General features: G+C 36.2%; 1 protein-coding gene, 1 long non-coding RNA gene and 1 other non-coding gene across 3 annotated transcripts; all 3 read left to right on the forward strand.

Moving 5' to 3' along the window:
• The first annotated feature begins 21,969 nt into the window (after positions 1-21,969).
• On the forward strand, positions 21,970-23,008 carry LOC123319363. The gene is made up of 3 exons (XR_006538466.1): positions 21,970-22,376; positions 22,581-22,699; positions 22,803-23,008. It is a non-coding gene; the product is annotated as an uncharacterized LOC123319363 (long non-coding RNA).
• Positions 23,009-23,253: 245 nt separating this feature from the next.
• Positions 23,254-26,052, forward strand: LOC123319362 (ubiquitin carboxyl-terminal hydrolase 10-like). Its single transcript, XM_044906279.1, has 3 exons — positions 23,254-23,468; positions 23,551-23,791; positions 25,639-26,052. Coding segments are annotated over exons 1-3 (456 nt in total). The 5' UTR covers positions 23,254-23,466; the 3' UTR covers positions 25,852-26,052.
• Positions 26,053-26,624: 572 nt separating this feature from the next.
• On the forward strand, positions 26,625-26,762 carry LOC123319623. Its single transcript, XR_006538577.1, has one exon. It is a non-coding gene; the product is annotated as a U4 spliceosomal RNA (small nuclear RNA).
• The last annotated feature ends 1,001 nt before the right edge of the window (positions 26,763-27,763 follow it).

Consider the following 27,763-nt stretch of genomic DNA (forward strand, 5'->3'; position numbering starts at 1 on the left):
AGGACCTGAAGTCCCCGGGACTGAAAGGTATATACCGTTAAGAACCTGACCGAATAATTTTCCAATTTGAAAAACCTAAAAGGCTCAAAGTCTTCTTACCGAAATGGTGAATGTGCCAGCCTACCGTTTCAAATTACTGTTCCACTTCATCAGGTCATAAAATAACTCCGAGGTCAACAACCCCGCAGCTTTTCTTTGTTCACAGGATGAGACCGACATTTAGAAATACCGTAACGATACACAGGGAGGTTGATAGAAAAATAAAACTTAATTTTATTTTTCTTACCGACGAAGGAGGGGGATGTGACGAGGCAGATTTTTGCTCCACCACAAAAGGAAATTTCTTCACCGATACCTTCATAATAGGACCTGACAATCGGAATATTTTGGAAGAAAACCGTTATATTATCATAGGGGGATTTACCAATTGATATTCTGTCATTGTTGTCCACCGATCAGTCCCATATTTGTAGCGGAAACCGTATGTCTTTTGTTTTCAGAATTCATATATTTTAGAATTATTTCCGTTCAACCGTACTTTTTCTGACTCTAAAAAGGTCTTTCAACTTGTTCCGTTCTTCCTTCTCTGCAGTTTCAATATATTGAATGGGGAAATGAGTTACCAATAGAGGGAACCGTTTTCCGCGGAGACTGCGGAGAGGGGTACTTCTTCGAGACCCTACGCTGAAGGTCAAGAGCGAAGTTAATTGAGATCGAGGTGCTAAGGAAAGTGTATAAGTATAAGGTGTTTTACCGTGCAGGACAGTTACAAATACGACAAGTCTGAAAATTTAAGGCAAGTCACTTGTAGCATTATTATTCCTTACGTAGTGCATACCTGAGAGGATATCTTCGCTATTTTCCGCTTCCTTCAAACTTGATCTAGTCATCGTAGGCTGTGTAGATTGCCGGCTTCCGCGACCGTTCGACCGCCGTTGGGTCCCAGGAGGACTTGGGGTTCCTACTGTATTTTTGGTGCTCATTTTGTTAATTTATTGCCGACTTCCGACCGATCAAGTTACAGGTTCTTCCGACCTGCTATCTGACTGGCAGCCATTTTGAGTGTCACAGACAGAAAGAGATAGAGAGAGAGAGAGAGAGAGAGAGAGAGAGAGAGAGAGACAGCGTGCATTGAGGAAGTGACTTGTCAGGATTTCACAAGTTAACCGTATTTACCGTCTATTTCAACCGTATTCCCCTGGAGTGACCGTACAAATACAACCGTATTTTCCTGGAGAGACAGTATTTCATCAGCCTCCCCACACCGACCAGGCCACCGGTTGAAATCAACATTTGTTATTACTTGTACATTTCTGTATATAATTTAATCCAGCAGGAATAAAGAACTGAACGTTTATTTTGTTGTCAGTTATTTTTGCCAGTGAGAATTTGTTCCCTAAATCAGTTACAGCTAGATTTTCGTCAGAAGAGGAGGGTTCTCTTTTTGAACGATTAAAAACCGTCAGAAGGCAGAGACCAAAAAGACGCTACCACCCTAGTTTTCACTGCTACCCTTCCTTACTGATCATTTAAGTCTACCCGAGCTCTGTAAATCTCTGGAGATTCTGTGAGAGACGTGGGGTTTCACTGATTGCCCCACTGGCGCCTGAGCAAAGGTAAGGAGCGGCCAGGGTGAAAAAAAGCCCATCACACCATGTGGGATACAAAGTTTTCACATTGGAACACAACGAAAGGATTGAGTTGAATTTTTTCTCAAATAACTTTCTTCGCTTAATCTATTTTGATTAATCAAATGAAAATATTTTTATTATCCGATACTTGATGCGAACTTTTGACACTACCAATAAACTTCTTACTTCTTTTTTGAACATTCTAAAAGAATTCATGATGAAAACTATTGTCCTGAAGGCATGAATATTAGTTTGGGGTGGGTCAGCAGCAACTTACGGATCATTCAAATTCAAAATCAATGATGCCGTATCTTCAAGTGGATGAAGATCACCATGAAGAAAGACTTGAAAAAATGCGTGGCAATGACTTACCACAGGCACAGCATTCTCAAACATCCTCTTCTGCCGTTAATGCACCGATAGCATTGTCTAACCAGAATACCTATACGTCGCCAATGAATAAATGTAGTTTCACACAATTACAGCCCTTTTTCATCCAAAACCCCGTTATTGATATTGATTCATAATAAGAGTTGGAGTTACCGAATAGTGTATAATACCTATACGTATACGTATACTAATTGTGTATTTCACTGCAGTTCCGGCAACTTTTGATTCAGGTTAACCTTAAATAAATAGTGAAAGATTATAGAGTAGAAAGACAGGAAACGAAACGACTAAAGTGATGTGAGCGCCATCTGTGTTTCAAATGTGTTTTAGGACCCTAAAACTGTTTAAAATACTTACTAATTCGAGGGCCATTCGCATGAACATATGAATATTTTTGGGATTTCAGATGGCCATTTTGATCAAGGAGGTTTTGATTCTCGTAATGCCTTTTGTTTATTTAGCTCATTCTAGTTGATGTTTTTTGAATTTTTTTGTCTGATTTTTCGATGAAAACCCCTAAATATCGTTCGAACATCATTGCATGGTGAAGAACTGTAGATGAAATAATATGGATTTTCCGAAATTAAGTTTTTTACTTCACTGAGGAAAATGGAGTACCTACTAAAACTGGTAACATGTGACTCGGTCATTCATTGTATTTTATTTTCAGTGCTCCGAAATGGATAAAATTTCCATGGCGTAAAAACAATGACTTCAGCAAACACTACTGACTACACCATGTAAAGTTAACTTTTTACTGTTGAGGGCTGTTTATCCACGTAAATTGTTGTATGCAGAAAGTATACCTTGCATGAAGGGCCTTTTTAGGGGAATTTATTACTTTGATATGTACATTCAAAGCTTCTCAATTGCTACTCCTTCAACCTTCAGAAATGCAAAGGTCAAAAGTAAAGTCAAAGTTTTATGAAAGCTGCTGTCAGTCTTTTGTCTATTCATCTATGATGTCTAAAAACATGATGCAAAGATTATAGAGAAGAAAGATAGGAAACGCCCTCATATCGCTAGTACTAAAAACCGACTACATTTTGGACTGTGAAAACACATTTGACAATGAGATGGCGCTGGAAACGTAACATCAATACAGAAAAACTGTTTAATAACAGTTTTCTGTTTTATAATTGAGGGGCGCGAAATTCGAATTCTATTCCTTGCATTAAATTTCAATATTGACCTTGTTGGGACCAGAAAACAAACATCCTGAGCGACAAAACAAAAGGATGGTTTTCTTTTGTGATCAGGATGTTAGTTTTCATCTGAACATTGTTTGGAATCGATTGGTATCAATGAAACACGCTATTGGATGTGATAAATTTTTATTTGCAATCTATAAAAAATTTACGAAAATTTGAAATTATGGACAACGAATAGAGCTTTGACTAGGATACAAGAGTACATGGTTATCTGCTATAGTTACGTGAGAGGTGTTCTTTCTGTGAAAAAGTTTCGAATTGATAAACTGAGTTGAATTTTTACAATTTATATCAGAAATTGATATGAACCAATATTCAATTTACCGTCATAGGATACACATTTCCGTTACTTACATATTATTTACAAAATTTTCAGAACCACAATTGAAAAAAACCTTACAGAGGTATACAAGCCTTGTATTCAAGCCCGTCAGTATAATTTCTTCATGCTTTTTCATGATTTCTTCATGGTATGGTCTCTTCATGACACAATATAAGGTTTCATAAAACTTTGAGTTTCCAAACAACAATTTGACAGTCACCCGATTCCCAAATCGAAATCCATAAAACTTTTGCATTTCTGAATATATTGAAGGCAATTGAGAATCTTTGAATAGACGTGAAAAAATCATAATTTCCCCTACATGAGCCCTTCAAGTAAGGGATGCCACCTGCATAAAACAATTCACGTGGATGAACAGTTCTCAATCGACTTGCAGTAAAATGTTCATTGCACATGGTGTAGTCAGTAATGTTTGCAGGCCTTTACGCCCTGAAAATTTTATCCACTTCGTAGCACTGAAAACAAAAATCAATGAATGACCGAGTCACATGTTACCAGTTAATACTTACATTCCCATTTTCCTTAGTAAAATTCGTTTTATTGGATCCACAGTTCTTCACCATACAATAATTTTCGAACGATATTCTGAAATTTTCGCCAAGAAATTAGACAAAACTTTCAATAATCAGCAACTAGAACGGGCTCGGAAAACAAAAGGCGATACGAAAATCAAAACATTCAAAACCTGTTTGATCAAAATGGCCATATAACTCTGACATCTCGCAAAATTTCATATGTCCCTCGAATTAAAATTTTAACCAGTCTTAGGGCCTTAAAAACACATTTCAAACACAGATGGCGCTCACATCACTCTAGTCGCCTCGTTTCCTATCTTTCTACTCTATAATCTTTGACATGATGTATGCACTGATTAGATTTTATTTTTCCCGTTTCGAAAATAAATGATAAGTTTCGTTTTTCCCACTGTAGGTAGCGCTGTTCAGGAAATGACAGTTGTCAATTGATATTTGAAAATAATTTGAATGCATTCCTACGACTTGTGAATGTGCTGTATTTATAAGCCATTATTGGTGTGTGAAAATGTATTACTTTCGAGAAAGGTCGTACAACATTCATTTATTGAATATGTCGTTCAGTTTTCTATACGGACAATCAAGAACTACAGCTAAGAATTCGGTGATGTTGGACTATCACTCTTTGTTGTTGGAAATTGTGGCAGAGCCGAATCAAATGAACATTCGGGACGGATAGAGCTAACAGTTTTATGGAAACTTCAGCAATATTTAATCAAAGGAACTGTATTGAAAATACGTAATGTGATTTGTGAGCATGAATCGAGAAACAGAAATACGTTAATCTGTTCGAGTCTGTTCTTCAAATATTCTTCACAAGTATAGTGAAAATTGCGTTTCTGTCAACTGAATATATTGAATATTTCGCCAAATAACTATGTTTTATTGAAATCATATTGAATTACCTTCCTCACGAATACAATTCATCAAACAGAAATTATCTTGAAGAAGAATAGTAAGTACTCTTTTGAATCCTTTGATAATGTTGAAATATCTGCAGATTCGTTTTTACAACGAAAATTCAAGTGTAAATCACAAATATTCGTTAGCAGCTGAGAAAATATTAGTCCGGTTCATGTTTTTTGGATTCTTTGATGGATCAGGATCACAGAGATGACTGTAATCTGTGATCGATAAAAACGCAGAACAAAATAAAGCGAGAGATAATCATTAGATTTTCTTTCATAGAACAAGGATAGAACATGGTGGTGCCGCCACGAAACGAATCTCTTATTTTCGATTTAGTCTAATGTCATTCCATTCAAAAATTGACGAGTGCATACACCATGTTTTTAGACATCTTACAATCATCAACACAGATCTGTGTTCATCAATCAATTTTTATATTGTCATACCCCATACCATACCATACCATAAAGACATCATAAAAAACCTTAAAGAATCTAAACTGACGAGCTAACATATAAGTCTTGCATACCTCTGTAAGGTTTTTTCAATCGGGGTTGTGAAAATTCTGTGAATATTATGTAAGTAACTGAAAGGTGTATGGTATCATAGATTAACTTAAAATATAGATGGATCACTCTGACAAGTGGCGCCATCTATTGTTATGGTACACTAATCACAAAACATTATTCTAAATTTGATCGTAAGGTGTCACTGCATTTTGAGCTTTCGATCGTTATCACTCGTGAATGACCGTGATCTCCGCCGAATATTCAAATGACTAATCAAGATATCTATAGACCGACAGACTTAAATGTATTTTTGATTATCTGTCAATCTACGAATTGTCATAATTTTCTAATAAATTATCCAATGGGCGAAGCGAAATGTCTGCAAGAGTGAAGTCGTGCTGTGTTGGGTGCAAAAATCGTGATGCAAGAAGGTAATTATGCGACATTACATTGAATTCAAAAGATCTTAAAACCTTCATTAAACAAGTTCATAGGATGTTCGCTACTTCCCCAAAGTACAATTAAACATCGCCCTACAATACTCTCGAGGGGGCAGGGTTTTCTCACTGAGGTTTCTTCTCTGAGCTCTTGTATCATACGCCGAATTGTATGACCTCATTACATCAACCTCTACTGAACCTTTTTCATGTCATACATATGCTTTATTGTTTGATATTCAAAAATGTATTGCTGATATTCAATAGAATATGCGTATATTATGTATAAATATTGAATTGTTTTTGTGTAATGAATTAGAATAAAAAAATGAATTTAAAAGCTAATTTCAATTATACAATGAATCAGTGTTTGAAGAACAATGCAATAAATTTTTCAATTATGAACTGATTTTTTTTTTCGATTCTTCGGATCAGAGAAAAATCCAGATAAAGATTCGTCTTATTCATTATCTCACTGCAATTTCTCAATGAGATGCAATTTCTCAATGAGAAATTTATTCGAATTTTTCTCTGAGTTTCACTCAGAAATTCTCAAATATATTCGGCCTTGATCATTACAAGAAAATTAAAAATGAGCGCTACAGATTCCTTTTTTATTTGGTTTCGTCGAAAATTAGTATATGTACCGTAAAAACAGATGACGCTGAAGTTTGTTTTTCGAGTGGTCCATCTATTCTCTGTTCATTTAATCTATGGTATGCTATGATGATATATAGAATATTGATTCATATTAATTTCTGATATAAATTGTACAAATTCAACTAAATTTATTAATTCGAAACAACGTATTGTACAGAAATAACACCTTTGACGTATAGCAGATCACTATATACTTTTGTGTCCTAGTCAAAGCTTTATTAGTTGCAAATAAAAATATAGCACATCCGACAGCGTATTTCATTGATATCAATTGATTCCAAAGAATGTTCAGATGAAATATCATTTCCTAGTCACAAAACAAAATGTTGGAGTTATCGTGTTATTGAGGAAATTCTTCCAGCACACAAGGGATATAAGTAATAACACAATGAACTCTTAAACTTCTTTATTAGCTCTAAGCTAGCACTTCTAAATTTCTAAGGTGTATTCGTATAGCATCTAATTCTAGCGAATACTACAGCAGAATAGACCGAGCTTCATAACCTTTATCAGCTGGTTGATTTCATCCATAGAATCGATCTTAGTCATCGATCGGGAGTTTTACTTCCATACAATACGACATCTAACTTTTATGACCATCTATACATGAAGGTTGTATTATTGGTTGTCGTCCATTGGTATTCAGGCGGAGCTTACTACTAACATAAAACCATACTTTTGTTTTGTCGCTCAGGATGTTTGTTTTCTGGTCTCAACACAGTCGATATTGAAATTCAATACAAGATACAAGGAAGAATTCGAATTTCTCGCCTCCCAATTATGAAACAGAAAACTGTTGTTAAACAAATTTTCTGTATTGACAGTACGTTTTTAGTGCCATCTCATTGTCAAATGTGTTTTCACTAGCCAAAATGTAGTCGGTTTTTAGAACTAGAGATATGAGGGCGTTTACTATATTTCTATTCTATAATCTTTGTAAATACATAGTTTCATAATATTTTTAAGTATATACTCATAATATATAGGGTGTCCCAAAACTAGTGAATCAAACGTCACAGCACGATAGAGTAGATCAAATACTATCGAATGACACCAACATTAGTTGGGCGAAGATGTACTGAAAAAACCTAAAGTTGCCGATTATCCAACTATTTTTTTCAATTACAAGGCCAATTTGTGATTAAGGATAGCGTTTTCCCCCATATTATCACCCCTTATAGAGGGGGTTTATTCTGATTAATAAAAATCATGTAGAAAAATCAATTGTTTTAATTTACATTTACTCAGGTTATCGATTAACTACTTGAAATAATTTCAATTAGGGGAGATAAAACAATAATCTTAGTTCAATATAATTCAGAATCGATATCCTTTTTCACAAACTGGCCCTGTGATTGAGAAAAATAGTTCGAAAATCGGCAAATTTAGGTATTTTAATAAAATTCTAATTATTTTGAAAACGGTACATTTTTGTTGTGTCATTCGAAAATATTTGGTCTACTCTATCGTGGTGTGATGTTTGATTCAGTAATCAAATTCCTAATCAAATTTAAAGTCAATTTAAGCTTCTTCCTTTTTACTGTCATTTTAACGACCGGTTTCATAATCAAACCTAAAGTCGCTTTAATTTTAAAGCTTCCTTCAACCCTGCTAACGGCCGGTTTGATAATTAAACCTAAAGTCTCTTTAATTTTAAAGCTTTCTTTAACCCTACTACAAAAGACAGTAAAGAAACCTTTAAGCTTATAGTGACGTTAGATTATGAAACTGGTAGTAAAAATGACAGTAATGGAAGCTTTAAGCTTAAAGTGACATTCAGTTTGATTATGAAACTGGACGTTATTAGGCTTAAAGGAAGCTTTAAAATTAAAGGGGCTTTAGGTTTGATTATGAAATCGGCCGTTGGTGTTATTTTTAGTAGGGTTAAAGGAAGCTTCAAAATTAAAGCGACATTAACTATTAACTGCTGGTTTCATAATCAAACCTAAAGCCCCTTCAATTTGAAAGCTTCCTTTAACCCTTCTAAAAATGACACTGAGAAAGCTTCAAGCTTAAAGTTGAAGTGACTGTTAATTTGATATTGAAATTGGACATAATTTTGATTATGAAGTTGGCCGTAAGAATCAATAAATTAATAACGTCAGTTTGCCAAGTTATACAACAGTTTATTCGGGAAATATTCCCCCGAATTACACTCGTCCATCAAAATGACCGTATACGGTGTCTATCTCCAAAAATGAAAATGAACTTATGCAGTTTTTGACAACACGCTGTCATACAAAATTACTGGTAATTTTGATGCACTTCTGCAATTATTACGATAATTGCCTTCTGAAAATAATCGGCCTGGGAGCGGGCAGGTATACGAGCTATATGTAGTGCAGATGGATCAGATGAGTAGATTAGTGCAGAAATCATAATTTGAAGTTCCCTTCAATAATTCACATCAAAAATCCGGAAAAGTAGGACATCACATTAGGCGCGCATAAATGTCAATTAGCCGAAATAAAAGGGTAGTTTACGGATGCAAATTTCCAATCCAATATCCATTTAAAGCTAATCACACATACACACATTCGGCAGATGGAGGGAAAGGCAGGGGTAGCAAGCACATTACCCCGGTGTCATTGAGTTTGTAAGTATTTAGCATGCCGATAACACTTCGCGCTCACCCTGCCGCTACATAGGCCTTCATGCATATTCATCGCGATGTAATTAATCACCGAGGGGGCGCGCAGGGATCACAACCCCCTTCCCCTACCCGGTATTACGGGTTTCGTGAAAAATATACAAGCGGAGATGACACTTGATCCTTTTATGGAAATATCGGGGAATTTGTTGAATATCGGGACGAACGAATGTGATGATTTACTTCCGCTGTTTCCAGGACTGAAAGGAAATCGGAAAAGGGCGGGTTTGAGTTTCTTTCGATGTGAAAAGTCTTTAGATTGAAGGATGCTATAATAGTTTGGATAGATGATGAATTTGAACGGAGCTTGAATGACGATTTATTGTTTTTCGAGTTCAGTTTTTTGCATCTTCAGTCGTTCACAAATTGAATTATGGAGAGCAGGTCTGGTTTCTGGAATGTGCCACCTATAGGCTGAAGTCAATTTGACACTTCTTCATATTTGCTGAATACATTCGTATTATATACAAAGAAATAGAGTTCATTATTATTATTTATGATATCTAAGTGTCAGCTTAAATCTTTTCTATTTACCAGAGAATAGATATGTATTTTCTTCAGGTCTTTTTAGTCAGTGGTAGTGCTCATATTTTCCTTTATGTTTAATTAATGTAGAATGCTATTTTTTTGCATGGAGATTGTTATTCTCCTTCTTTGAGGCTGTTGGTTGTCTATTTGCTATGTGTGCACTCTATATTTCATTTTTTATATTGTAATTTACCATAGGGGAGTCGGGAGTCCGCGGAGTTACGTGTAAGAGTAGTCTTTGAAACTAAACTTCGCTCCGGCGATTTGTATACATAGTTCTTTTTTTCTTGTTAAATAGTGCCAATAGAGTCGATTTATCATTATTATTATATTATCACTTCGAAGCTCACCCTATTTATAAAAGTTATTCAGTTTAGATAAATAAAAGTAAGTAAAATTTGAATGGTTTGCATATAAAAGTAAAGTGCTGGGTGAATTGTTACAACCTTACAGGTAGAACCATCTTTATCAAGTTCAGGTGTTGAAGGGAGAAAAGTGAGAAAAAGAGAGAAGAACTCTTTTAGGAGAAGCAAGCGAGTTTTCATCAGGTTTTGCATGCATGAAAACCATGAAATGAATATCAGCCTTCTCGTGATCTGAACACGGCACCATTTTTATCAATTTAGAATATTTTCAAAGAGCGCCCACACAATTTTTGTGTTTTATTGACAAAGTGACCTTAAAATTATGCAGTTTTATTTCCATCCACACATTTTTCGAGAAATTATATCGTTCAAATTGAAAGTTTGCTAAGATTGGGACTTGAATAAATATCTAGAATAGAACTATTCTATTTTTTCTAGAAGCCCTTGAAATATATAAATAATATATCCATTTCACTAAATACTAAATACACAAATTTGATTAGTTCAGCTGTAATGAGTGTAACGACAAACGTTATTCTTCATGTCGTTACCATGATTATCTCATCAATTGCGTTGGGTGCAGAATTTAATTTGTTCTTTAACATTAACAAATTCAGGCGTTTTTCCCGCACTAATTGAGAAAGTGACTTACAACTTGAAATGCGTGCGGCAAATGGGTTGAAAGCAAACGCTTATAGAAAAAATTAATTTAAATTGAACAGAAAATTTCTCATGCAGCTTGCAGAAGATTTGTAAAAATTAAAAATTTAGAAACCATTTCACATTAATGAAATAAACTCCAGCTTATTGTTAATAAAGGATTAGAAAAATTTCATATTATGAATATGAATTGGTGTCATTATCCGTGGGGTAACAACACGTAGAAAAAGCCTTTTCATTTCACCTATTATTGAAGGTTTTATGGTGAAGTTACTCATTATTATCATATTTAAATATATTTTAAATATGTTGAGGCTTAATAAAAGGCTTCTAGAACCAGATGGAGCCTATTTTTAATGAATTCCTAGAATTTCCATTTGTTATGAAAGAAGTTGTTTCACATTATTGTAGAAGATTGAAGGAAGTTAAATGAGACATCTCATTCAATTTTCTGGGTTCAATGTAGTTTTCCTAGAAATAGATACAGGTCACTTCAAGTCACTCATGTGGAGTGAACCAGACTGATTACGAATTTGAAACTTACATACTAAGCAAAACGATTCTTCTTTGGAAGTCAAACCAATTCCTTCATCTTGTTCTGTCAGACTATCTTATCTCATAAAGGAATCTCACAGAACTGCTATATATACACGTTGGATTCTATTCGAAGTGTCTTGATCTCAACAAAAGCAGTAGATGAGCATACAATGAACAAAAAAGATAATGCAAGATCGAAGACCCGCTGGAAGGAGAGCTGTAGGAAGATCGAGGAAAAGATGGTTGGTAAGCTGAGTCTCCACTTCAGTAGAAACACCGTGAAGAAGACAGGTTATGATCTAAATCTAAATGAAAGGGGATGAAGAAGAAGAATGCGTGTAATTATCCGTCAGGTAACATCAAATAGGAAAAACCCTTTCATTTATCAGCCAATGGTTGAAGGTTTTATGACGAAGTAGGGGACGATGGGTAATTGCGAACGCTGAAGGAAAATGAAGTATAACACTTGTAGATAATGACTTATCAGTCTGATTTTATTAATTTATTAATCTTTGGTTAATCAACTATAGAATTATCATTCATAATTTCACGGATTTAATGAACAAAATTGTTTTTTTCAAGAAATACAAAACCGGAAAAAAGGAAACAACACAACCCAACAGTGTGTTGGGTTAGATGCACACATTGAGTAAATATTAATTGCAGAAAACACAGATAAAACCTTTTTCGGAGGATGTTCCACCTGAACAGTTCTCGTGTACCCAATTACCGCATTTTACAAATATTCTCAATCTAAGAAATAGTAGTTAGCAGAAAAGGCAGAATTAGTCAATTTTTTTCTGTTGCAAAATTATTTTTGTACGTCTTTCATATATATTTTCGAAACATCAGTGAACAAACAATAATTACTATTGTTTTTTATTCACTATATCTGGGGTGATTGCCTTGTTCGCAATTACGCCAAATGGAATTTCGAAAATAATAAAACAAAAATTTGAGACTGGTACAATATTTTGTTGAATGTTATTTGAGAATCACCTCTATTGAAACAAAACAATCGATAGAAATTTTTCACTATTCGACATCACTTTTTTTATATAAACCACAAGCAAAATGATAAATCCTCAAAATTAGATCAAAAGTTACAAAATTTTTGAAATGACTTATCTTGAAAACTATGAACGAACACCGGTAGTAGCTGTTTTCTTCGCACTAAAGATGATTGAAACTAGATAACTTGGTCATAACTGAGCGTATGGAGAAGGATCTAGTAGATATCCCTGTGTCCGCTTTTACCCCGCGTCCGCAATTACCCCATCGTCTCCTACTTATTTCTATCATATTTGAATGGCTTCTAAATATTTAATGGCCCAATGAAGGACTTCTAGAAAAAAATATTTTTAATGAATTCCTGAAATTTAAATTTGTTAGAAAAAAAATTATTGTTGAAGAAGGTGAAATAAGACAAACGATAATTTTCTGGGATCAATGTAGTTTTCCTACCAACGATATACCTACAGGGAACTAGAAGTAACATGAACATTAACCTAGACTGATTACGAATTTGAAACTTCGGATACACATACTAAGATATCTGGCTTCCTGATTTATAAACTATATTACCTTTGTAATTTTGTTGCTTCAAAATGCTTACATATAATTTTCGTTCATATAACAGATTAATTAAATAATTCGGAATCGACTGGATTTGCCGGAGTTTTCTCAGAAGAGATTTATACAAAAACCTATAATCCCTTATTTGGAGACGACAAAGTGGATCTTGTTTGGTACTTAGGTATGTCCTGGGCAAATCAAACAAAATCAAAATAAAGAATCAATAATTTTGGTTACTTATCCGTCAATCCACGCTTCAACAGTGTTTTAATACGGTTACTGCAGAATTACTGCACAATAACTGGGTTTTATTACTGAAACCACGCAAAACAGAATGAAGATATTTTATAAATTGGGTCACGTCGAGTGACCCTGAGGCAACATACAGAGTCACTCAAAAAATGATGAGCTCGAAAGCAATGAATGTCGATGCACTTTTTTGATTGGTAACTGGGGAGGCTCCAGGTAGCATTAGTTTTATTTTAAGTATTAAGTGCCGGAAGTTTGAAGAGATGGATTATTTGGAACCGGCCTTTTTAGGCGCAACCACCTTATCACTCCATTTGCAAATTAATGATGCTTCTAATATACGAACGTAACGTTGTGAATTTGTAATATTTCAGTATACCAAATAATATAGTACTCATTATTTTGAAACAAATTTAAGGCGATAAAAATGGCCAGAACGGGCTACATAATAAATTATAATTATATTGCATAGTGCTGTCAGCGTCAGGCTGAGTTTGGGAGAGGGTTCTTTTTTTCCGACTTGCTTAAGAAGTTTCATTGGTCGCATTCAGCGGACGAAACAGTTGCGCAACTGTTACCAAACGCTAGCGTAAACGTTCGGTGACATATGCGCTACATTCTCAACACGTTCTGGAGCGGACGCCACTTTTGGGAGCGGATTTGATTTGTGCTAGGTAGCGGTAGCGGAAAGGAGCGAAAGTTGGACTTGAACTGAGTAGGTAGTTGTTATTTAGTGTGGAAGATGCACGAGCTTGAGTTTGTTGAGGAAAATGAAATGAAAATTGATGGAAGGTAATAGAGAAGGATGTTAAATAAGTTATAGGAAATATACTAGAGCAACAAAGTAATTCGTCAGAATTCTAAGTTATGTTTTTCACAAAAAAAAACTGACTTAACCAGAACAAGGTTAACGAAACTTAAAAAATCCGTTTGTTTACGTCTTTCCTACAGACTTCTCAACTAATCAGCTGATAGTGACAGCTCGTTGGACTGCCTTATCCTATCTCGGCTTGCCAGCGAACGTTCAACATGTTCCCGACCGCTACCGCTACCGATGGGTAGCAGAAGCGTTTTGCGCTCCGTCCGCTGAATGCGACCATTATTCCAGAATAGAATCATACTCAAATAAAGTATGTCTTATGTCACCCCAAATCAATGTACCTATATTGATGGTCAAAAATTATTGTAATCAGTTCAGCAGTTTAAGAGTTCATTCATTATCATTCAGAATATTAGTAGGTACGCATTCTTTCACAATTTCTCAAAGAATACGTTCTACGTATACTTCTGTACTAAATATGTATAGTGACTTACGTCCAGTTGCAGGAAAGTCCATTAAGATTTGATGTCCTATCAAAATTTAAAACTGTCATTTTTGAACGGGAAAATTGAGGATTAAGGTTTTAATGAAGTATTAAATTTTAATGGACTTTCCTGCAACTGGACGTTTGTTCATTACATCAGATAATGTTTATTAATGGTCATCGGGTCTTACTAAGTGTGCGACGTTTCATTTTGTCGATTATATTGAATTTGACATCTTGATCTGTTCGCGAAGGAATCAGTATCTCCAAAAATTTCGTAGTTCTAGACACAATTTTTGAAGATTATTTTCAATTTGTTTCCTAATGTTAAAATTAATTATTCTGCGTTATCCCGGAAAATTACGTAGGTAGGTGATATCAGAGGGATTTTTTTATGGAATGTAGAAAGAACTGAAATATAACATTACTGTTCAAAATCGAGAGTGTTATGATTTTGTAATTAAAGAGTAGTGAACTGTATGAAAAGGTAATTAAGTTATAGATGGTATAAAAACATTTATTGAATATCGTTCACAATCATAAAATTAATATGTCACCTGCATGGAGCTAGTACAGTAAAAGCAAAAGCAACTAATATTAACAACATCTATAGACTCAGAGAGACATTATTCACTTGATATCAGACGTAGACGTTGAGGAGTTCAAAAAATTCAATATTAACACAACGGTTGCACAGTGATAGAGCAATCAATTGAAAATTGATTGCGAGATCCTCTTTGTTCCATCAGAAAAAAGGTTAGAATGCTGAATTTTAAGGAGAAGTCGCGAGTACAGTGAAATAGGCCAGAGGTGAAACTGCAATGTCTAAGTCTGATCATCAACGAGGAATCGATACATTAAAATATGAGTTGATCAATAAGTATAATGTAAGTTAAAGCAGAACCAGTTAAATGAGAAGCACAAAATTAATGAATTTGAGAAGCAGGAGAATATTAAAAATAATATGAAAAGTGCAATAAATTCTAATTGAATGAGAAGCTCAATAATAATTAATTAAATGAAAAGAACAATCATAATTAATCTTAGAAGAACATAGTATAATTCATATACATTGAGTTGGTCTTGAAGAGTGCAAAAATGTATCATTGAATTCAACATTTACAGAGACGAACTGCTTACAAGTAAGCACGATTAGAACGTTCATCAGAAAAACAGAAAAAACAATTGATAAATTAACACATTCACGACGTCATGACCCACCGGTGGGTCACGCTGGTTATTGCTAGAGGCCTTGCGTGTCCAACCGGTGGGTCACCGGTGGACACGACGGAAAATGGTCAAAAACTTGAAAAACAGACAAGTTCGACATAAAAATAGGTTATATTCATGTTTAAAATGAACATACGTAATTCAAAGAAAAGTGAAATAACGTCCACACGGGTCCCTCTGTGAATCTCTCGATGTCGCGAACGTGTTAAGAGAAGGACAAGAGAGTACAGAGTTATAAAAAAAAATCACTAATCGTTGATTTTTGAGATGTGCTGAAGGCTGAGAAAACTAACGTGTATGCTGAGTCCGATGAATGAATGTGGAAAAGAATCAATGAGAGTACAAATTATAAGGAGTAGATCATACCAAATGAGTGTACACGAGTACTCGAGCAGACTTTCCAGGGTGGAGCCTATGGCGAGAGTATATCGAGCAATATCAATGATCGTTTAACCATAGTAGACGTGTTGACATCCTGTTCTGAGGAAAACTACTACATCCAGGGTCCACCCTAGAGAATATGAGGATTCATTTATCTGAAACTCAACAAAAGTAATTAGTTACATGTACATAGAGGTGGTCATAAGAGTTGTCTTAAAAAATTATTAAACTGATTTTAATAAAAAGGAATATCATGAGCAGACAATTAATCAGTAATCATTATTATTGAGAAGGACTTGTGAAGTTTCAATCCTGGTGCTACATACCCATTTTCATGTGAGAAGATCTAGAGAAGTCTGAAAATCTATATAAATTATGAAATATAATAAAATATATATTTCTGAGAAGGCAATTGATCGATTTGTCTTGAGTGGACGTTTCAGTTGAGCGGTGCTATCAAGGATTATGAATCTGTTTTAAGATTCTGAAATATCTTGCACGTGGACTTATTTCATCAGAATGAAATTATCATGAAAATGGTGAAATTAATAATTTTGAGAAGTCTGAGTGTACTTTACCGAGTGAGAAGAACAATTTAGCACCAGGATTGAGAGAGAAGACTTGAAAATGAGATTACACTAGAAGAGGTGAACTAAAGCGAGGTTGACAAATCAAAATGATAACAGCGAGAAGTGAATTCTACGGTGCTAACAAAGAGAATCATTAAGAAAATGTGTAAATGTGTAATTTTTCACTTCTGAAAAACACTGAAAGTTGGGCTGCTGCGTCGTTCAACTAGCGCATCGCAGAATCGGGGTACCATACGTGGCCACCGGAACTGGTCAGGAGCGTCGACTAGAGAGAGGTCGGAGGGGGGCTTCGCTCAATTTTTAACATTCCGCCGCCATAACTAACAGCGTTAGTAATCGAAATGACTAGAGAGGTTGAAATTCTTTCTTGGTTGCTTCGTCTGAAGAGGTGACTGGTAGAATTGCTTTCATCGATATTGGTCGGGTTAGAGTGGAGGTGGAGGTCTTGAGGGTAACGACTCGAACAAGGCCGTCCAAACCTGGGTGCATTGCCATTACTCGCCCTCATGGCCAATCACATGGAGGTAATCGCTCGTCAGTGATGAGAAAGGAACGAGATGGTCTGACACGTTGTTCTGGTAATTGTCCCATGAGTTATTGAGCTCTTATACCTCGTTGCCTTGAACATATAACATACTTCAGGATGTGGGATTTCACTTTCTTCTTCCAATGATCCAATATTGTTGTCGGATGGTGGACAGTGTGAATTGTGTACCTCCTTGGAGTGTTCGTTTGTGAGCAGAATCTATAATCAGAGGAGTCAATTGAAAAGGTTGAGGAATTATTGCAGGATGCTTGCTCTCTGGGTCTGAGCGTTGTTGATTTGTCCGCCTACACGAATAACACCTTCATGATCGATGAACGCAGTGAGTCTACTGAACACATGTGACGATGACAGAGCAGTACCATTTGGAAGAGCCTTGAGTTCTTGAGGAAAATACACTTGTTGAGTAGCCTTGATCCAATAGATCCTCGATTTTTCCAAGTCAGTTGAGGTGAGCGGAGATGATAAGTTCAGACTTGAGGAGTGTCTGAGTCGGGCGAGGACTCTTAAACAAAGAGAGGTGATTCTTAACAATTTATTGAGAGATTAAGATCCCACGAGTAGTCTGGAGTTACGGCCGTGAGGAGGTTCTTGGTGGGTCTTGCTTCAGATTCGGGGTCCATTGTCGTTGCCGGGCGACGATTGGGCCAGGAATCTGTTGACTTGGAAATCCATGGTGGTCCCGTCCACCATAGAGTGCTGTTCAGTAGTTGAGAAGACGAGAAGCAACTAGAAGCACAGTCCGCTATATTTTCCTTGCCGGAAACGTATCTCCATTGCGCAGTTGGAGTTAGGTCTTGGATGAGCTCTACCCTGTTTCGAACGAAGTCCTTCCAGCGTGCTGGGTGAGAAGTGATCCACGAGAGAGAGACTGTCGAGTCCGTCCACAAAGTCGTTGAGTGTATATGTGTATCTAAAACACGATGAGCATAATTAGTTAACCTGGCCAGGATGAGAGATGCTGAGAGTTCAATTCGAGGGATTGTGAGGCGTTTCAAAGGCGTTACTTTTGTTTTCGAGCAGAGCAATGTGACTTTGGATTCTGTGGACGGTGAGCGGACTACGAGATAGAGGACTGCTGCCATGGCAAGTTGAGAAGCATAAGAGAAGCCGTTCTATGGTAGCATTTTCTTGGGTGCCTACCCATCGAGGAGCACGTACACTGGCCAGTGATTTGAGATCTTCTCTGATGTTACACCATCTTTCTGTGAGTTGAGATGACAGTGGTTCGTCCCAAGACAGTTTCTGGAGCCAAAGTTCCTGCAACAACATTTTGGCCCTGATCGTGACAGGGGATACTAAACCAAGTGGATCAAAGAGCTGAGCAATATGAGATAACATAGTACGTTTAGTTACCACAGACCCAGATGAGCTTGAGTTGATCTTGAATGAGAAGTAATCCTCTTGAGGATACCAGAGTAGGCCTAGAAGTTTTGTTGAAGTAGAACAGTCGTCAAATGAGATCGGCGATGGTATCATTTCTTCCTCGGTTACCATCTTGGGCGTTCTTGGAGAGTTCGATTGCCACTTTGCTAAGGGGAGGCCGCCCTCCATGCAGAGATTTCTTAGAGTTCTTCTTTCGTGTCTGCACCTCCATAGATATCATAAACATAGCGACCTTTGGTGAGTGGTGGAATGGCGAGTGGATACTTGTGACCTTCATCTTTGATGAGCTGGAGGAGGACTCGAATGGCCAAGAAGGGAGCAGCCTTGGTTCCGTAGGTGACGGTGGTGAGGTGGTACGTCGCTCATCTTCTGAGTTTCGCCAGGGAATGCAATGGAGATCCCAATCGTCTGGATGCACCATGATATGTCTGTACATTTTCGTGATGTCTGTGGAAAACACAAATTTAAAGCACATACCCAGAACAATACATCAATAACATCTAACTTGACGTTTCGCTCCTGTGTGCATGATGTCGTTCAGTGAGAGGCCTGTTGAGGTGGGACTGGAATCATTGAAAACTACTCGCAATTTGGTGGAGGAGCTGTCCGGCTTGAGAACTCCATGATGCGGCAAATAGTATCTGGTATGCGAGGTGTCTGAGGGTGCCTTCTTCATTATTATTATTATTATGAATACAAAAAGAGAAGAGGCATGTGCATGAGTTGTTCGTATTCAGTTAGGAAGTCCGTGAAGAGCTGGCAATATTCTTGGTTTCCCTCGAACTTGCAAAATTGTCCTTGGAGGCATAGGAAGGCACGCTGTCTGGAAGATCCCAAAAGATTAGAAGATGATTTTAATGGGAGTCTTACCATGTATCGTCCAGAAGAAAGTCGAGAGTGAGTGGTCTTGAAGTGGTCTCCACATTCCTGCTCGTCAGCAGTGAGGTGACTTACGGAGGTGGACTTGACTTCTTCTTGTTCCCAGAACTTTTCGAGAAGGCTTTGAAGGTCAGATTCTTGAGTGGCATGGTATAGAGGAGACACACTTGAGCAGACTTCTTGATGAGGGCATATTGGACCTAGGACCAACCATCCAAAGATCGAGAGCTCAGCTGTTGGAGTTGAACCATCTGGCCCTTGTCGGAGTTGAGGAAGAATGATGGAACGATAGACATCAGCACCCAATATGATGTCGATTCAACTTGAGGTGTAGATCTCTGGATTGTCGAGGTGAGGCAAGTGTGGTCGTGTGCAACAATTGAAAGATGGCAGATTAGTAAACGGAGATGACAAGATATGAGCATTTATATTCAAGGTTTTGTGATTGTGAAGAGATTTCAGTGTGATCAGTACTGATCCTCTTGATCTTGAGGCGGCTCCACCAATTCGATTTTGGACTGGCTTCGAGGACGGCTGAGTTGTCTTGAGAAGTCTTCAGAGATGAACGAGAGTTCCGATCCAGAGTCGATGAGGAGCCTTGCGTTGTACGAGATGACTGGTGTGATGAGCGGTCGATAATGAGATGAGCTGTCTTCGAGGGGTTTTGATGACTGCCGGTGCACTTTAGGCCCTTGGCTTCGCTGGTCTTTTGAGTAGGCTTGGATGAGGAGACTTGAGGTCACTTTGGTGAGACGGCTCGGCTGAGGTGGTCGTGGGGCCGTTAAACGAGGAGGCACGATGCTTGACCAGATCTTAGAGGATATTTTAGACGAGGCGATATTAGAGGCGGCATAGTGAGAGTATGAAGGTTTTGGTCTAAAGCTGGGTCTCATAATCAAAACGAGGACTTGTTTGAGACGAACATTGAGGGGTCGAGAAGATCTTATCGCATCCAAGAGGAGATGTTTGTTCTCGAATTGAGAAGTGAGACTTCCCCAAGCTATGGGAAGTGAGGTGCCAGTGAGAGCCAAGCGACAAATCTACTTCAAAGGAGTCGACTGAAGAGAAGATCTGAGGTAATGGAGGCGTTCAGCATTAGAAATTGAGGAGTTGAATTACGAGGGACTGGGAGAGGTCCAACTTGAGTAGTCGCCAGAGAATACTGGTAATGAGATGTCTGAGCAGACGAGGACGAAGCAACCGGTTGAGATGGCGTTTGAGGTGGCTCGAGAGACTCCTTGTGATGACGAATGCTTGTGGAGATGAAGGCATGAGCAGGCATATTAAGAAAGAATTTATCTTACTCAAAGTATTCGTGGTCGAGGTGCACAATTCCATGAGAGGAGAAATATGATTAGTGAACAATGATGAAATTCCAACTCAATTATCCGGCCCGAAGGAACAAATGTTCAAAATCGAGGGTGTTATGATTTTGTAATTCAATAAATTCAATATTAACACAACGGTCACACAGTGATAGAGCAATCAATTGAATTGAATTACAAGTAAGCACGATTAGAACGTTCATCAGAAAAACAAAAAAAAAACAATTGATAAATTAAGAAAAGGACAAGAGAGTACTGAGTTATAAAAAAAAATCACTAATCGTTGATTTTTGAGATGTGCTGAAGGCTAAGGAAATTAACGTGTATGCTGAGTCCGATGAAAGAATGTGGAAAAGAATCAATGAGAGTACAAATTATAAGGAGTAGATCATACCAAATGAGTGTACAAGAGTACTCGAGCAGACTTTCCAGGGTGGAGCCTAGGTCGAGAGTGTATCGAGCAATATCAATGATCGTTTAACCATAGTTGACATGTTCACATCCTGTTCTGAGGAAAACTACTACATCCAGGGTCCACCCTGGAGAATATGAGGATTCATTCATCTGAAACTCAACAACAGTAATTAGTTACATGTACATAGAGGTGATCATAAGAGTTTTGTCTCAAAAAATGATTAAACTGATTCTAATAAGAAGGAATATCATGAGCAGACAATAAATCAGTAATCATTATTATTGAGAAGGACTTGAGAAGTTTCGATCCTGGTGCTACATACCCATTTTCATGTGAGAAGATCTAGGGAAGTCTGAAAATCTATATAAATTATGAAATATAATAAAATATATAGTTCTGAGACGGCAATGGTTCGATTTGTCTTGAGTGGACGTTTCAGTTGAGCGGTGCTAGCAAGGATTATGAATCTGTTTTAAGATTCTGAAATATCTTGCACGTGGACTTATTTCATCAGAATTAGATTATCATGAAAATGGTGAAATTAATAATTTTGAGAAGTCTGAGTGTACTTTACCGAGTGAGAAGACTTGAAAATGAGATTACACTAGAAGAGGTGATCTAAAGCGAGGTGATACAAATCAAAAAGATAACAGCGAGAAATGAATTCTACGGTGCTAACAAAGAGAATCATTAAGAAAATGTCTGAAAAACACTGAAAGTGGGTCGTTCAACCAGAGCACCGCAGAATCGGGGTACCTTACGTGGCCACCGGAGCTGGTCAGGAGCGTCAACTAGAGAGAGGTCGGAGGGGGGCTTCGCTCAATTTTTAACAAGTACCCTTAACTGAATTCAAGAAAGACGTTAAAATTTTTCAAAACGCACTCAAGAGGGAACAATACCTCCTATCTTCACCACCCCCATCAGGTATTAGCATTAGCGCATTAGCCTTTTCTGAGAAAAAAGTTAAGGGAGCCAAATAAGGGAGGTAGGGGGCACATCAATATAAGTTAGAGGCCTCTGAAAATTTCTCAATTTTGTGTATCTTATTCTAAGGTGTTCATTTCCTGGCGATACTCAAACTAGAAGTTGTTTTATATTTTGGTGTTATAGGTTATACAATTTTCAAGTTATGGACGTGAGTATTTAACTTTTTATTTTGTTATATTTGGTTGTCAGTGAATTACTTTCTGATAATTAAGGTTTTATTTCATTAAGTATTAGAAATATTATTTTCACTTTTGAAAGTGAACGTACAATCTGATCTTTTCCTGGAAGTTTGAAATTTCTCTAATAAGGCTTTGGAAAGAATACCTCGATATCTAACCTATTTTTTTTTCAGAATTCGCATTTCTTAGGCGTAACGAAAATGCAAACGGAGGAGTGAAAATTTTCCTTGTCGGTTCGATGAGTCAAACGGAACATTTTCACCTCTGATACTCCAGAGAAATTCCCTCCAGAGTTAGTACTAAATTGTTTTTCAATTATATACGTATTATATTCATAGTGCACTGTATATTATGACTTTGAGTGATTATAAAATCAACAATCGCCTTATTTTCAGAAAATTGCAGTAAAAATCTAATTTCTTAAGAGGAAAGTGCTTTGAAATCATCTGTGAATGTTTGGGTGGAGAAACCTAATGTTAACCTTTTCGAAGAAATTACACCTGATGCAACAAATAGAGAATTGTCAACGGAAGTCAATAGGCGGGATAAATCATCAAAGATTTCGGTTTCTACCAAATCAATATAGAACAGAGCACTTATAGATTGGGAGGTGAGTATCAATAAGTGGATAAAATCTTCATCCAGCTAAAATAACTTATACATGAAAGGTTTTTCAATTAATATGTTTTACATAATGAGCAGAATAATTTTGTATATTTCTCATTTCGAAGAACTCCAGTCGATCGAGCAAGTTTTCTTTCATATCACATCAAAATTTACCTAAGTATTCAATTAAAGATTTTTGTGTTTTCATTTTGTATTTGTAGGAAATTAAAAATATTTTAAATAATTTTTTTTCTTTCAGAATACTTATACAGTTACAAAATTGATAGGAGAAATATAAGCCTACAACCTAGGGGTTTGATCAACAGGAGCACATTCTGTTATATAAACTCCATATTACAAGCCCTACTAGCATGTTCACCATTATGCCAATTACTAAAAGGACTTAATTATATTTCGAATGGAATCATCATCTCAACACCTTGCATCGAAATCATGTAAGTTTCATTCCGTTTGAATTTCCTCTCGTGGATATAAATGTTCTGATAATCACTAATTTAATTCTTTCAATTATTGTAGGTGCGAATTCTTCAGCCAATTTAAGGAGTTATCTGATTCACCTGAAACTCGTTTATCGAAAAAAAATAAAAATAAACGAAGAAACTTCGATGCCTATTGTGGAGATTCCCTCGAAGTTTCATCTTTCTACAAAATTCTGAATGGTAGCAGAAGTGACACTTTCCTGATTGAAGGGCAGCAAGAAGATGCCGAAGAATTTCTGGGTCTCCTTTTGAATGGGCTCAACTATGAAATGAAAAGTGTGAGTACAATTTTCGTTACACTATACAAAACTATACTTGTCTCATATGTTTTAAACTGCATTTTTGTGTCGGATACGAAATTGTCTAGCCCTTATTCGCGATCATAGACTACATTGATTAATTATGATCAAATATCTCTTGAAGAATTATTATGAGCCATCGCATTTCATAGGAATTGGTGTATTGGTGAAAATCTCATCAAGAACTCAGATAATAATATTCGATTTACAGCCGTCAGCCATTTTCGTTTTAACCCAATTTGAATTATTGTATTAGTCCCAATCTCGACTTCACAAGGATTTCATAGATATTTGAATAAATAGTTACTATCCTTATACAATTCTGAACAGTGATATTTTCGCTGATCGAATGACGCAAAACTTTTCTCAATTATCACTTTCCACCAATATCTGGGAGGAAATTCCTTCTCTCTCGCACAAGTGGTGTAGGAAATAGTTACATATTCGTCCAACTAGTTGGGAAAAGAAGTCTATACAAGCGTCCATCGCAGGAAAAATATCATTTTTCACTCCTTTACTATGGAAGGATCATCATCATCTGCGAAATATTTTATTTCTTTATACTTTTCATAACTGGTAACGAAAAGTAAAACGTTTCAAAATGACAATGAGTTCTCTAAAATGTCACTTTATATTATATGTCAAAATTAGAAAAACTATATTTTAGAGCAGAGGTGATTGATCTGACAGGTGAATGGTATCATTTCGATCATATAACTCATTTTTTAATGAACCAATCAAATCCGTTAATTTACCATAGTTATGGCTCGGCGAATTGATGAGTGAATTTTCTCTGGACGAAGTAGTATAATAATGCCCGTTTGCACCGTTTCGCTGGTAACCATGGTTAAACTAATCGACGTTTAATATTTAAACGTTTTGGCCAAAGATTAAAGAGTTAGGTTAGGTTTTGGCGTTTCACCTCCTGCCATTTTGTGATCATTTCCAAAGTAACGTTCTTAGACGTTCGTTAAAAAAATTAAAGTCAAGCTCCGTGAAATGTCCTTTAATTTTTCAAAATTCAGCGCTTTAGTTATAGTTCTAATGATGAAATAGATAAAGAAATTTGTCACCATAAAATACCAAAAAAACACATTTTTATATTTGGGAGCAACTTTGTGCTGATATTTCTTATGAAGAACTAGCAGATTTACAGAAAGATTGGGCATTTAACAATAACATGCCGAGGCAAAGAATATAAGGAAAGTACTAGAACAAAGTAAAAATCATTAGAAATATTTCTGCTCAAATCTTACAGAAAAAATTTCATGAAGAATTCAACAGCGAAATGAATCTATTTGAATATATACTCTTTGAAAATGTAAGAAAGTCTAGTACACCTTAAATAAGGGAATTACGAGCAATTCTTGGCAGAAAAAAGAAAGCTGCTCTTAACGAAAAAGAAATAACCAAAATTCTTTCGAGCTTTTATGAAGATACACCAGACGGTTTACAAAAATAATTTACCTAATTTATGATGTGGAATTGGCATGGCAAGGAAATGAAGCAACCTTTAACTCAATTGACTATTTTAAAAAGGAGTTCGACAATTACTGTCAAAATACGGGACGTATGGATTACAATCCTATGTTTTCAAAAACAGCACTAGATGGTTAACGACGCATCACCGATTCTAAATGGTGATTTTTCGAGAACTCTCGTGCGTTGGTATATAATAATCGAATAATTATTCATATTATTCGATTGTCTATGCTCTTGTGATATTAAAACTCATTTTTTATGTATTGCCTATACTGAAAGCTTCAATCAACAATTTCAATCCATTTAAAGTCGATTATAAAGTAATTTCATGTTTATTTTTCTAGATGATGAACATGTTTAAGAGGGAAGACGAAGAAACAACCAACCAAACTCCTATACAGAATATTTTTGGTGGAAAACTTCTATCAAATATCCATAAAAAAGGTGAGGAATCTACGTCGAATACCCAACCGTTCTTCACCCTTCAATTGGATATTGAAAGGGCCACTACAATCTTTGAAGCCCTCAAACATCTCACAGACGTCAACAAAATCTAGGGTTTCATTTCTTCAAAATCCAAGCAAAACATCGAGGCCTGGCAACAGGTATTTATTGAACAGCTGCCTGTAGTTCTAGTGCTACATTTGAAATAATTTCAATTTGACTGGAATGGCGACTGTTCGAAGATAACAAAAAAAGGTAGTTACCCGATGAATCTCCAAATTGATTCAAAAATTCTTTCGGAGGGAACCAACCGTTCTTCAGGAGAGGAAAAATATATATATATATATATATATATATATATATATATATATATATATATATATATATATATATATATATATATATATATATATATATATATATATATATATATTTGTCCAATAGACGTTTCCAGCCCCGATACGTTTCTAAGGCGACCTGAGACCCACATGATCCGAATGTTTTCTTCGAGTATATATGATGAAATAACGTTAATGAGAATTATAACTCCTTAGGCACACTTAGAGGGGAAAAGAATTCCTTCATTTGAAAAAGTAGCATAATCGATAATATTTTTCAAACCCGAGACATTGCACCAACTTTACAATCCTACATATACTCCAGCGGTAAATATGGCCAACGTTCACGATCCCAGCGCTGTTGCCAGTTTGACGGGAATGGAGCCGACAATTTCGATGTATAAAATGACGCGAAAAAGTAGGTGTTACGGTAGAAATTCGTATATATGTGAGTTTGTTGGAAAAGAAGTATTTTCTCGATATTCTCATGAAGCAAATTCCCTTTTAACAGATTCTTCTCAAATTTTGACCCATTAATAACATAACCAATCTCTGCGCAGAGGCAATATCGTAATCAATGACGTTTATCCGAGATGCGATTATTGCTAGCTAGTTGAAATGTGTTCAGTTTTATCATATCATCCTGTATGTCGAATTGAAAATAATTGTTTCACTTTCCAAGAAGTCCATGCCGAGCCCAGAGTTCCTCCTCTAATGTATTTTCCACATTGAAATAAAAAAAAGAAGCAAAATCTAATTGATTCCTATAAATATCGCGTCAATGAATAGGTATGAGATGTGAAATATTCCATAACAAGCTTCAAAACGACCAGAATAATCGTAAAAGCTTTCCTCGATAGGTACAATCTTTCATTAATGCGAAACACTGAAATGAAATAACACAAACAAAAATGAAAAAATTGATAACTGATGTTCAAATTCCGTCAATATTATTTTGAAAGTTTTGCGAAATGAGAACCGTTTGTTTGTACACATCTGTCACGTTGAATTCTCCTATGAGATAAAGCCTTTCGATCCATTTTGCCACTGTTTCTTAATAGATCACAAAAATTCATCATTCAATTGAATGCATTCAATTGGTTTCTCGTCGTCTGGATATCCTCCTCATAAACCTCCTTCAATTTTACCCACAAAGAATTGTATGAAAGTTTAAGATCTGGTAATCTATAAGGTCATGGTTCCTAGTTGGGCCTGCTGGACCAATTCATTTAATTGGATAGGTATTGTTCAGGCCATTCCTTACTTTGAAAATGTGTTTCTCCGATTTTTATGCCCTGTGGCATGCCAGGAGAAATATTTTGTGGAAAGTTAATATTATACAAATGCAAAGGACTAAGGGAGATGATTCCTCGATGAAAATAAGCAGGGGTAGTTCCTATGAATTTTTTTCGAAATGGACCTCCCATCCAAGATACAGCCTTTGGAAGGCGATGACGAGTTTATAGTAGTTGATTGTTTTACGGGTTCTAAAGAACACTGAGTAATAAAACTATACATAATATGAAGCACTAAGTAAATATTATTACTCACACAATTTTTTAGATCTCATAATTTCATTATTGAGGGTTGAACATAACAACCCTTTATGATTTTCCTTCAAAAATTGTTTTCGTGGGATAGATATTCAAAAAACAAAATTCTCTTATGGATTCCTATTCGATTCGGG

Source organism: Coccinella septempunctata, chromosome 8 (assembly GCF_907165205.1).
Source record: "Coccinella septempunctata chromosome 8, icCocSept1.1, whole genome shotgun sequence".
Classification (NCBI taxonomy): domain Eukaryota; kingdom Metazoa; phylum Arthropoda; class Insecta; order Coleoptera; family Coccinellidae; genus Coccinella; species Coccinella septempunctata.

Excerpts from the sequence above, each read along its gene's own strand:
- LOC123319362 (XM_044906279.1), top strand. Across the intron at positions 23,792-25,638 it reads TCAACTATGAAATGAAAAGT|ATGATGAACATGTTTAAGAG; the intron begins GTGAGTACAATT and ends TTATTTTTCTAG.